The 13,200-nt window shown below is 42.1% G+C and overlaps 1 protein-coding gene across 2 annotated transcripts in view; it reads right to left on the reverse strand.

Moving 5' to 3' along the window:
* TSPAN9 (tetraspanin 9) overlaps positions 1-13,200 on the reverse strand; it is a 190,217-nt gene that overhangs the window by 6,339 nt on the left and 170,678 nt on the right. For both annotated transcript variants that reach the window (XM_069806697.1, XM_069806696.1), the window contains 2 exons: positions 2,943-3,134; positions 1,190-1,264 (listed from right to left, as the gene is read on the reverse strand). In XM_069806697.1, the coding sequence (XP_069662798.1) occupies positions 1,190-1,264; positions 2,943-3,134 (267 nt within the window). The remainder of the gene's footprint in view (positions 1-1,189; positions 1,265-2,942; positions 3,135-13,200) is intronic.

Here is a 13,200-nt window from a genome sequence, read left to right on the forward strand (position 1 = left end):
ACCTATGGCCTACTTTAATTTGCTAATATCATTAACACCAGAGTCCCAGCCTCCCAACCTTAACATAGTTATCCCTTGCACAGGTTCAGGCAGGCTATAATAAATGGCCAATGCAAAATCAATTGGAAAAGGGCATTATTATTGTTCTCCTTGTGCGGACAGGCTTGTAGGATTTATGATTTTCAAATGTGCTCTTCTTTCTTTAGAGGAGGAAGTTGGAATGCTCAATGGGAGATCTGAGATGTCCCATTTCTTGTATAAATTTCAGTCTGAGCCCAGAGTCCTGGATGCAGGTAGAATGTACCTCGGCTCTGACAGCAGTGAGCTGGCAGCACAGAAAGGATTAACCTATGGTTCCTGGCATAAAGGTCAACTATATTATAAGATCTGTTTCATCCCTCTTTGACATCCCATTCAAAACCAGAAGTTCACAGCAGCTCCCTGAAAGTGGCAGGCATCATAATGACAACCTGGGAAGAGATACAAATCTGGTAGGAGCTCAGTTTTAAAATCAGTCTGGACATGCTCATACTGTAAGGCTCTGTCCTCTGTTTAGCAGTTCTCCAGTTCCCCAAGGATATTTCCAGTCTTGCCAATCTGACAGGCCAGCCAGTTGTGCCTACTTCACTTATGCTCTACTAGAGAGCAGATTCCTACAGATGGGCTTTATGAGAAGTTGCCTCTTGATCTGCCCCGCACCCTTGTCAAACTCTCTGGGACTGCCCAGTCAAGTGACACAGCTGGTGGCATCTGGAATAACCTGTGAATATCCCAGGCCTCTCTCCTCTGGTCCTGCTCAGGGTTGGCCCTCAGAAGCTAACCAGGTCTTAAGCAGGACCTCCCACAACCCAGGTCCACAAGATGATCAGCTTCTTGCAGAGACATCAAACAGCTATGTTGAAGACTATCTTAGCTTTTAGGAGAAGACTAAAAGGGAGGCCCTGGACCATGGTTTTATTTTAGGGAGGAAATTGTAAAGCTCAGGGGGTTCTTCTCTCCTGTTTGCTTTCCTTATCACTTCCTCCTCCCCCTGCAGAAGCAGTTTACAGAAAACAGCCAAGATCTCAAGGTTAAACCTTCACCAAAGTGAGGAGCAAGGAGAACCCACATATCTCCATCAAAGAAAAGCAAACTGAACGTGGTTTACATGCTAGTACAGATAATTAATCTATATGGCATATTTGCTTACCTTGTCCATATAAACAAAGAACAAAATGAGTAATATCAGCTCTGCCAGGAGAATTATCAGCAAAACGATGAAAAACTAAAACAAAGAAAAAACAGACAGTGTATACACACTTGCCAACTAGAGAGCAAACCTGGGGCTGCTAGAAACACTGAAGACTATAGACCTTGTCCTCTAAGCCTTTCCTCTACTGCCAAAACCATGCAAGTTTGATTTCAAACTATTCGGGTATATTAATACTATATTGCCAGTAAAGCTCCTGTAGGTCTCACCATCAATGAGAAAATTCACTGTCTAGCACTCTCTACATCTTAGGTTTTGCCCTACTACCAGCTTACAGATTTCAGCAATGCTTTTGTCTTGCTTTTTTTGGACTGCTGTCACAGCACGCAGCCCTGGTAGTCTCTTTCCTTCATACAGACTATAGAAGAGATGCTAAACCCATTACCACAAAGACCAATGGGACGTGCCTTAGGAGCGATTCCCTAGCAGGTGGGCTTTAACCACATCTGACTGCCTGTTGGAATAGTCATTGTTTTACTCAACATTTCTATTGCCAACTCTCTGTAGCTGAAATCTCTCTCTGCAGGGGCATCCCAACTGTGAGCTCCAGTAGTTTCTCACTACTTTTCATGCCCACTAGTTGCCTTTATGTTCTAGTGGACTGCCACATAGGCATGGCATCCCCCCCACAGATGTAGTATGCAGTGCAGCAAGCTCTCCAATTGGAAACTCATGATAGTTATGATAGTATGAAAAGACTTTTGCAGAACCTTGTAAGAATATAAACACACTTAAAAAAAAAACCACAACAAATTCAGCTGGTGTTGCAGTTTGTGTAGATGAATGACATAGACCTCATTACTATTCTCTGTTTGCTTTCCTAGTGGTACCATGAACAAAACCAAGCAGCAGATAGCAAAAAATAGGTGCGCATTTGTCCTCCAGTTTAATACTCTGAGGTGGTCTAAGGAATGCTGCCCAGCTGTTCCCCAACACCATGTAAGGGAAACTTTTACACAAGGAAAACTCATGTGCTCCTTAATGTCACAGCCCTGTGATTCATAAGCTGTAACTGAACTGGAAGCTGTCTGCTTTGAAAGCCTTCCTCTCACCTTCTGCCACAATACCTCTCTCCTTGGGGTGGGGAGAAACATGATGAAGCCTCCTGGGTTTATGCAAGAGGAGTGACCCACACTGTGTTTTTTGAGAGGGGTTACCAAACTCTGTGCTTCAGTGCTGGACAAAGACTGCCAAGCATCAGCTTTATTTTTTTTTTATTGGTAAGGCCTGGCAGAGACCTTGACTTCTTAACTTTGGGTCAGATGGTTTCCACCAAACTGTGACAAAGGCCTTAGACAAGGGCAAAGTAGAAAATAGCCATGAGAGGCTTTGAGTGGTGTCCAAAAGCAGCTGTGGCTTAAGATTTTTCAGTCAATCTTTCTAACAGACATTTCCAGAAGGGCTATCCAGGTTGACCCTAGAGTTCATGTTTAACCATTCAGAGGTAACTGATAGTAATTTGCTTTGCTGTCTAATACATTAGGGCACACAGTAACAAGGATTCATTTGCTAATACACCAATGATATCACTGTGAACAAAGGTGTGGGATGTCATACTGCAAGCATACAGAAGATTGAAAGCCAAGAGCAATGTTACAGTGATCCACAAGACTATTTTGCGCCGGTCACTTAAATAAAATAATAGCAAAGCAACAATCACTGGTCTTAGTGAAAAGAAGTATTGACATCTTACGCTCAACAGGAGGCACTTGTTTTCCTTGATAGCACCTAGGCAGCCCAGAAAGCCGGTCACCATGATGACTGTGCCAATGGCAATGACTAGGTTGGCAGCTGAAAGTGATGGAAAGCTGGGAGAAAATGTGGCGAAGTTTCCTTGCGACACTGACAGCCAGATGCCCACACCCAGCAGCCCACAGCCACATAACTGCAAAGAGATAAACCAAAGAAAAGTTTCATGGTTAAAATAAATGGCACTGGCTCCTTCCTCCCGACCCTGAAAGGAAAGAATTTCTCAAGCAAATTTTCAGGTAACTGTTCTGCAGTAATGCTCTCATTGGCTTGGTGCTGAAACAAAGTGAAACTAAATGTTCTTACCTAGACTTGGTCATGTCACCTATAGTTATAAATCTATTCAAAAGCCACTGGATGGCAGAATTCTCTTTTTAAAGATTCAGCACATGAAACCAGGGCTACCCATGATCTCCCAACAGCACAACCCAATGCAATTTTTCCGTAGGAAGACAAAAAAATTTTATTTGAAGGAATGCTCTATTGCACTTTATTTCTGCAGTCATCTACAATGTCTCAGAGTACCCAGCCCCGTATTTCCTCATCCTAGGGCAAGCAAGGAAGTCCTGGAGATAATTACAATCAATAGTATCATTTCAATAAATATTTGTCATAAAATGCCCAGTCCCAGTAACCAGGTTGGGTTTTAGTATTAGTTCTCATAGCTTTACTGTTGTTTGCCAGTGCTCAATGTCACAAAAACCAGATTTCTAGGTTTATTATCTACAGGAAGCTCAACTTCTGCTACTTTATCAGTGAGAGAACCTGAAGGAAATGCAAAGCTGCTAATAAAACATAAAATTAACTTCACTTTGCTTCTCACTCTTAACAATACCATGTCTAGTTAAGGAAATAAGGTTTCCCACCCTAAGTCACAGGGCAGGTCTTCAGAACAATGGCCAAGTTGCACTACAGGGCGTCTAAAAGCTGTCCATCTTTTAGTACTTGCTCAAAATGGCTGTTATACAACTTCCCATCTGATCACTGTGCAGTGAAATCAGAAGCAGGAGTTAGTCGCACTTTAATTAAATCTGTGAGCTACTGAACAGTACAATTAGTTTCCTACCAAATCTAGCCTTTGCAAAGGTCAGAAGTTAGATTCACATCACCTTCACTGGGATGGGGATCAGAGTACACCCCCACCCCCACCCCCTCAGAGTATTTTGCCCCAATTGACTTGGACCACTGCATGGGAAAACCAAACTAGCACCTAATCATTACTGACAGTGATATCCCAAAGGTGCTGGTGCTCATCTGTCAGCACTGAGGATCAAGAGGAACAAAAGTTCTTGCCATCTAGCAGGTTCATCACACCAAGCTCACCCCATTGTGCTTGCATAAACTTACAACTTCTACTCAAACTGGAAATTCAATGTCAGAGAACAGTACCTCCACTAAAACAGGATTCAGTCCTGCCTTGTGATGAGCACTAATCTGGCATGATGAAGAGCTACAGACCTAACTTTATGGGCAAATATCCCCACTTCTGTCTGAGGTGATTTTACCAGCAGGGCAGATAGTTCAGGGTACAACTGGCTCCTTTTGGGCTTGCTGCTTCACAGAACATGAAAGAAAAACTAGAATAGTATCTTCTTGCATTCATGTCACCTTATTTATGAGTCAGGCTTATATTTTCATTATCATATGCATGGTTATTTTCATTTACTTCCCCTGTGACCCTTCTGTCCCCTCTGAGCCCTCTTCCTAGTTTGCTTGAAGCTTTTGAAACTGCTTTGCATCTAAGGAGATTCACCAGTTTGGTGAAGAATTGTGACCAGGAGTAGGCCTTATGCAAGATGCTCACAGGCATTCCCATGGAAAGTGGACTAAAGTGTCTCCCAATGTACCAAGTCCGTAAGAGCTAACATCATGCAAAGCATAAAAATATAGGGTTGTGTAGGCAGAGAAAGAGACGAAGAGATGGAGATTAACTATACTACATTGGTGGTTATTTCCAGGCCCCCTTGCACCTAAGCATTAGTTTAGCAATCTGGAACCCCCCCTCAACTGTCTGAAGCTCACAAGCACATGCATTGGGTAACACAGAGGAAATTTTCAGCATTCTTGTCAGTAGGCTGGGAAGCACCTTTGCTTCCAAAACTCAACACGCAATAACTCCACAGAGTGAGCTGGGGAGCTTTACATCACTGGGTGTGGATAAATGTCACATCTGTTTCTGTAACAGGGCTGGATGCAGCTGCAACATGAGTGTGTGTAGCAGGAAAAAGTCAAATAGCTACTATCCCTATGAGAAGACTGGTACAAAACATACACACATGCATGTGGCAGGAAAGGGCTACAGGACTTTCATCTCTTCCCCCAAATCCGTCCTCTCCACTTAATAGTCTTGAAGTGATTTCTCATTGCCTTTCATGATATATCAGCAAGGTCAATGGGAACTTGGAGTAGTAGAGAACTGGGGGGAGATGCAAAACAGAAGCCTCCTGACCACATTCTGCTGCAGGACCCAGTGGGTGTGACCACAGGTTTAAACTGTCTGCAGTTCATGGAATCAGTCACCCTATTGCTCCTGCTTTAAATTTCATCTACTGTGTCCTTGAATTGGCAGTTTTGGTGCCTCAAGCTCCCTCTGGAATCCACTCTGTGGCTCAGCTGCTTCAGCCTTTAGATGAGAACTGCAGGCAGTTGCTCAAGCTGAGAGCTTGATGGTTAGGGAGGTTAAAAGCAGCTCTCACCATGCAACATTCATTTAAGGTTTTAAATGGCATTTCTAAGCCGCCAGGGCTGTACATTGCCAATAGCTGATGGCACTTCAGTCATTGACTTCATGACACTCCATGGGTAAGACTGTAAATGTTTCCAAAGAAATTACTACTAAAGACTGAAATTGTTCAGTGTCACTTTCCTTCAGAATCTGAATTTAGACTTTAAAGGTTATTCACAAACATGGAATGAAACTCCTTGGAGTTTCATACTCTATTAGGCTCAGAAATCACAGCCCTAGCTCAAGTGTTTTGAAAGAGGGTAGTGAATTCTGGAATCATCAGGCCAAAAGGCTTACAGAGGAAGGGCAATTAAAGGACAAAAAGCACATGTGATCAATAGAAAGATCAGCCCATGAAGAGCTGCACCTCATTATCCAACTCCAATTATGAGGATAGTAGCAAAAGAGGTAGAAGAAAGAAGCCCTTACCACCATCTCGTTACCATTTGAAAAAAAAAAACCAGCACAATCCTTCACAGAGATTGGGTCTAGAAGAGAAAGGTGGCTAGGAAATTACTCCAGAAGGCTCATGTTTATGTTTATTTAGACAAAGTTAGAGGCAGCTAATTGCTTAGATGAGGGAAGGGAGAGCTACCTTCAAGTGTAGGAAATCAGGAAGGTGACAGGCCCATTGGTGCTCCATGGGATGGACATGAAGACAGAAAAGGACCAAGAGCAGAAGGAGGATCAAAGCTGGAGAGCAGAAAAATGGACAGATGGCCTCTGTCCCTCTGACAGAGTCTCAGTTCAGGAGACCCTCTATATATGCTTCCATACAGGACAGATCATTTCTTCACTTGCTTGTGGTAGCCACCCTAGCGTTTTGGTAAACGCAGGAACAAAACACTTTGCTTTTCGGCAGAAGACCGGTCACCTACTGCACCTTCACCTTTCCACAGTGCCTCTAGCAGGGAAGAAGCATTTGACACTTGATGTGAAACATTTGCAACAAAGGTCTTGTGGATTAGCAACACACCGTGCTGTCCTTAGGCAGACCACTATGGAGATACAAATTGAATGCCAGACATCTGAACATGCTTGGAGAAGAGTCCTTTACAATGTAAAATGAAGCGGTATGTCAGCTGAGGCAGCAGACATGTCCGCATTTGCTCCTTCTTCCTGCAATTCTAATGTCCCGATGAAGACAACCATGGACTAACTCCTTTCCAACTGCTGTAGCGATTGGGTTAATGTGCCAAAGTGCGCACTGTGATTACAGTTCCCATCAGACCTTTCTGACAACACCCATTAGTGCACTACTACCATTACACCATAGGATCTGCACTGATCACGCTCTCACCATGGCTGATTCCCAGGCCCACTGGGCAAGCTAAGGGAAGTTCTCCTTTTCAAAGATTTTTACCTCCCAAGGTAAGATTTCTCCATCCCTAAATTACACTGAAAGTTCAGATTACATTAAAAAAATGAGGTGATGGAGGGGCTATTGAAGACCAAGGCTGATCTATGCAAACAGGATTATCTACAATGACTGAAGAGAGTAAATAGTCAAGAAAATTTGCAAGAGATCTGATAAAAGACATGACATCCTAACAACTTCCACAAGGTGGCATCCCCTACCAAATAGCACTAACAGTTTAAGTCAATTTTCTTTTTTTTTCTCCTCTCTAGAGCTCCTCAATTTTTGTGCTTTCTTCTCTGTTTTTATCTCTTTCTACAGAGTAGCAGTACAGTTGATGCTAAAATTTATGCTTTAAACCTTAGGTCCCAGGACAAATGCTTTTTTCACTCATGCTTCTTAAAAAAAATCCCAAATTCCACTGACTTGGGACTTAATTGCATACAACCATACCAACCAAAGCTAGCCAGAATTCTAGCAATAAAACAGCTTTCCCTGTCACTTTATTCTCTACCTGTCTCATTTTTATACAACGTGAACACTGTAAATATGCTCTCACAGCTATTTATTCTCATAGGATCCACCTCTTTCCGTTCAGTACAACTGAATCCTGGAGGGTGAAAGCAGCAAAAATATATCAAGTCATCTTATTAATTCCTTTTTCACCATATAATTAAATAATATGTGCTGCTTGGTATTTAATTGTGTGAGAGTGATGGCACTGACATTCCTTCCCCAAGGAAATGGTTCAGCAGCATAAAAAATTTCACTGGATTTTTCTCCTCAAAAAATGTTGGCTCATTTCTCTCTCATGATTAGAAATTATCATCCTCCAGGCAACCATCAAATCCTGGTGTTTATGTCATGAGGGTAACTGCAGAACCCTATCATAAAGTCAGTCACATACACGGATACACACACCCTTACTTATAGGGTAATTTAGTCGAGATATGGCACGCATATTTTGAGCTTGAAAGCAAACAAAAGGAACACCAACCTCCCTCACAGTTTCTCCCTCACTTTGCTATTTCACTATCAAAGCCTGAATTCTCTTCAGTACCTCAACATCTATCATCATCACTGTGCCCAGAAAACATACAGCATTCTGGGAAACATTAAGAGTCTCAAATGCTTCAAGAGAAATTAGAACTCCAGATAAACCCAGAGAGAAAGAAACCCAAAAGAAAGTCTTTCCCCATCAAGTGCTATCATTAGAGTGGGAAAGGGGCTTTTTTCTTTTATTCTGGAATTTTGAGCATTGTGTGAACTAATAACAACAATACAAACTTTGACAATAGAGCATCATATCCAGGTTTAGTTGCCTTAACCTAAAGAAGATATAGTAAGAGTTTACAAGACCTAGGGAAGGACAACACAGATGGTCACTGGTACGCCAAGACTGACATATTGTACAGAAAGAGACTGTGCACGGGATTATCTAGCCTGGGAGGAATTATTAGACAGGATGTGAATGAAATATTCACAACTCTAGAGGTCAGTATGAAAACCAAACAGCCTATCTGTTTAATCTTTTCCAATAATAGGAACAAGGGGAATATTAGCAAGCATTATGTAGTATATTTGGCTTCACGTAACTGAGAAGTAAATTGATAAATTATGCCTTACAAGAATTATGTATTGTGGCCACAATTGTCAGTAAGGGCTAGATAATTTTATTTGTTAGCAACAGCATTTGTAGTTTGTTAGCATATACACAAATAACGACATTTCATGCTTCTCGGAGTAAGATAATGCATGCAGAATCTAGCAAAACTACCAAGCAGCAAACAAGTTGGTGTGAAGAAGGGGTAGGATATGCCATTCTGATAAGGTTTATTAATAGAAAAAATATTGATAGACTTACCCTTGAAGTAAGTCATTGAACAGCATCAGGAAACAGGAATCTGATAAGGAAAGCACTACCAAGAGGAAAAAGGATGAGGCCATGCTCTTGTTGACTTTTGCCATCATTCCATCCCATGCACACAACGCGTAATGGAAAAGCCGCACTATTAGGTGTGTGAGAAAGGAAGAGTGGAGGAAAGATTTATTCTTGACATCAGACTTTCTACTGCTGGTTAAACACCAGGGGAGTTCTTAACAAACTTGGAATAGAACAGAGACATCTAGAAACCAAATACTGAGAGACAACCACTAGGGACAAAAAGAAGCAGCAAGTATCTCAGTTTGTACCTCCACTTTGAATAACATGCCCTGGGCCATCTGTGGCCCAGTTACAGAGAATAGAAAGCTCCTCACCTTCCTCTGTGCTGTGTTAAAAAAAGGTGTCCTTGCTTGAAGCAAAGATGATACAGTAAAAAATACATGGAACAGCTTAAACATGGCCCCCACAAAAATGGCCCAAAGCACAGGAGGTTTGTTATGAGGAATGACTAACAGCATGATTGCGAAAATAAGTGTCAATGCTGGGAAATGATTTCAGGACAACTGCAGTGACAAAAAGACACTCTGAATTAGGCTTTGACAGGCCTCTATTTAAACAATAAGTCAACAGGGAAATGACCTGCACCAAAAGGACAAGCATGAAGAAGCCATGTGGACAAGCAGAATGCACCACCTAAGCCTAGCACAGAAAGGCTTTTCAGTGTGCAAGTGGCTCTTAAAACCCTCCCTTCTGTTGGGGTCTGCAACACTTTGGAAAAGCTGCCAGTATATTTTCCCTGTTTGGTAAGTCCTACAAGATAAAGGTTACCTATCTTAGCTCTTAGTTGTTGTTGTTGTTGGGGTGGGTTTTTTTGTATGTTTATTTTGGTTGGTTGGTTGGTTGGTTTTGTTTATTCATTTTCCCCTCTCCTTCAGTGATGGCATCTTAATGAGCTCACAGGTTTCCTATGGAATCAAGCAGCAGCACGTCTTGGAAAACAGTTTGAAAGGCTGTTTCCCACCATGCAGGAATTTTACAAGAAAACTTCTATGAGACATAAAGATGGACATAATCTTCTTTAGCAGCCAGAAACCTGATTCAAAGAGTCTTCAGATCAGCAGGAAGAGTTTACATCTTCTGTGCGTTTTGGATCTGGTGCTTCATTTGGAAGCAGTCTGGTATGGAGATTCAGAACAGTAAGAAATACTGTTCAAAAAACCACCACCCTGTCTTCCTGTCTCAACAGACAGGGCAATCCCTGTTCTTGTTTCAATGCACATTAACCGAAGTTTTGGAAGATACTAACTAGATTGTCCAGAAAGATTATCACCACAAATAACAGGATTTTTCAAACTATCGCAATGCATTAACTGCTCTGTTGAGAGCACAATATTAATCAAAGTGGGCAGGAGGGGGGCAACTTAAAGGGGAAAGGGGACTCAAAGCTCAGCAGTAGAGCCATTCCTTTCATTTACTGTCAGACAGAGGTGCTCATCTTTTGCTTTTGCAGTATTCTTCCCTGAGTTACAGATCAGAATGATTGTTGTGGAAGGAGGCAGGGATGGGAACTACATGGTACAGAACTACATGGGTTTTGCCACTTCAAAACTTTCTGCAAATTAGGTTTTTGGATGCCACTTGCCATCTCTGGATTTGGGTGATTCATCCATCTCTGGAAAAGGCTGGTGCTTAAAGGAGATTTTCAGGTAAGCCCAGATAAATTTTCCTGCTCTGTCTTGATAATCCACAGGATTAATTAAAACTGGGGTTTAACAGCTGAAAATCTCAGAGAAAGTCTCTTGCAAAGCAAGATCATCTTCTGAATATGATGCAAAATATAGCAAGGACACCAAAATCTGAGAAGTTCTTCAGCCATAGACTAGAAAATGAGAATGGAGTATGCAAGTGGGTGAATATACTTAGTAATACCTACTTAGTGCTACTCCCATAACAATATGGCAAAGATTTAAACTCCTCTACAACATTCCTATGAACTGGACATTGATGCAAGACAAAGGAACTATTTTGATGTCACCTTTGAGTCTAGTGCCGTAACAGCTGTAATGACAGCCTGTGTGTAACAGACAGTACAGAACTGGAATGTGTGCAAATGCTGAACCTCCTTAATTCATCTGCCAGAGAAAGAAATTATCCTCTTCCTAGAGTCATCCCCCAGCAGTATGCTGGGATGGTCCTGAAAAACTGAAATGAGGTATCAGAGAGAGACTGGATGATGGGACAGGGTGTAGCCTCAGCAAGTCTGCAGATAAGCTAGGAGTGGCTAATACACCAGACGGCAGAGCTGCCATTCATAGAGACCTGGACTGGGCAAAGAATTGGGCAGAGAGGAATCTCATGATGTTCAACAAAGTGGAATGTAAAGTCCTGCACGTGGGGAGGAATAACCTTATGCACCAGGACAGGCTGGGGGCTGACAGCCTGGAAAGCAGCTCTGCAGCGGAGGGCCTGGAGTCCTGGTGGACAACAAGCTGACCACAAGCCAGCGATACAACCTCATAGCAAAGGCAGCCAACAGTATCCAGGGCTGCATTAGGAAGAGTGTTTCTGGCAGGTTTGAGGGATGTGATCCTTTCCCCCTACTCAGCACCGGTGAGGCCACAACTGGAGTGCTGTGTCCAGTTCTGGGCTCCCCAGTGGAAGACAGACATGGGAGAATATGAATAAGGGAATGGAGCATCTTCCACAGGAGAAGAGGCTGAGAGAGCTGGGACTGTTTATTCTCAAGAAGAGAAGGTTCAGGGGATCTTATTGATCTGTATAAATACCTGATGAAAGGCACTGAAGAAGAGGGAGTCAGACTCTTCTCAGGAGTGCCCAGTGATGGGACAAGAGGCAATGAGTACAAATTAAAACACAAAATTCTATGCAAGACAAAGCTGCCTTTCTTTGTGTTTTTTTTTTTGTTTGTTTTGTGGGTTTGTTTTTTTTACCTGTGAGGGTGGTCAAACACTGGAGTAGTGTTCCCAGAGAGGTTGTGGAGTCTCCATCTGCGGAGATATTCAAAACCTGACCAGACACTGTCCAGGGTAACCTCTTCTAGCTGACCCTGCTTGAGCAGGGCAGGGTGGACTAGATGATCTCGACGGGTCCCTTCCTACCACACCTATTCCGTGATTCTGTTAAGGAGATACACTCTCAGATCTCAGTCAGTAACTGCATTCCAGCTGTATTCACACACACACACTCTTTTTTTTTTTTCCTCAGTACCCAGTGTCTGCCTGAACAGGTAAAGAATAAGCCCCCTCTGTTATTCACAGCTTGTGTCCAACACAAGCACAGCCCTGATTTGCTAATGATTATTGTTAATTATTAGGTGGTAAACATCTTGTTCATGAAATTCCTAGGTGATAAATTGTCAGTGGTTAAAACGTAAGTGTGCAAAAAAGTAGCAATAGAAAAGGACTTGGAGAGACTGGAAACGAAGGATAAACTTAAAGGAAACATACACCTGCAGAATTACATTCCCAAATACAGACTTTCTACAGGATGATTTGGGAAAAGTTCATATAAAAAAGCAAAGTGTCAAAGCAAATGAGACATTAGTTTGGATGGCAGCAATTCTTCCCCCAAAACTTCATAGCTATTTTGAATGGCATGCGCAAAGGCAACAAAGGGAAACACAACAAAACTGTCCCTGTCCCTGTCTGCAGCTGTGAAAGGTCAAATTTAGTTGTGCCAATGTCAGCATTATCATCTTTTTGTATACAACACACAACGCCCAAAGTGCAGTAGGTAAGAAATAAGACTGAACATTTGAAGGGGATTCAGAGATGATGTGCAAAGAAATATTTATTAAAATGTGTAGAACATAGTTAAGTGATAGTTAGAGGGCAGGGAGGAGAATGGGGGCAGAACTTGGAAACAGTATTAGGTCACTAGGAAAAAAAAAGATCAAAAATTATAGATCAACTACAGACTCCTGAAATCAGAAGGACAGGCAGGACCGTACCCATTCATCTGCTGGATGGAAAAACACACAAAGACCAAATAGAGTTCAAAATATCACAGATCATATGTAAAATCCAGAGAATAACTAATACAGAAGAAGGAATTATGTAGTCATTCCACAGAGGAGACCTGGTCAGATGGGTATTTAACATATAATTCATAAAGGCTATATAATTTGTAAAGGCTATATAATTCATAAAGCCCATAAAGGACTTGTGTGGTTCCTACAGAAACACTAGCCTTATGCATATATTAGAATGTGCAGT

This window comes from Haliaeetus albicilla, chromosome 19, assembly GCF_947461875.1.
Source record: "Haliaeetus albicilla chromosome 19, bHalAlb1.1, whole genome shotgun sequence".
Taxonomy (NCBI): domain Eukaryota; kingdom Metazoa; phylum Chordata; class Aves; order Accipitriformes; family Accipitridae; genus Haliaeetus; species Haliaeetus albicilla.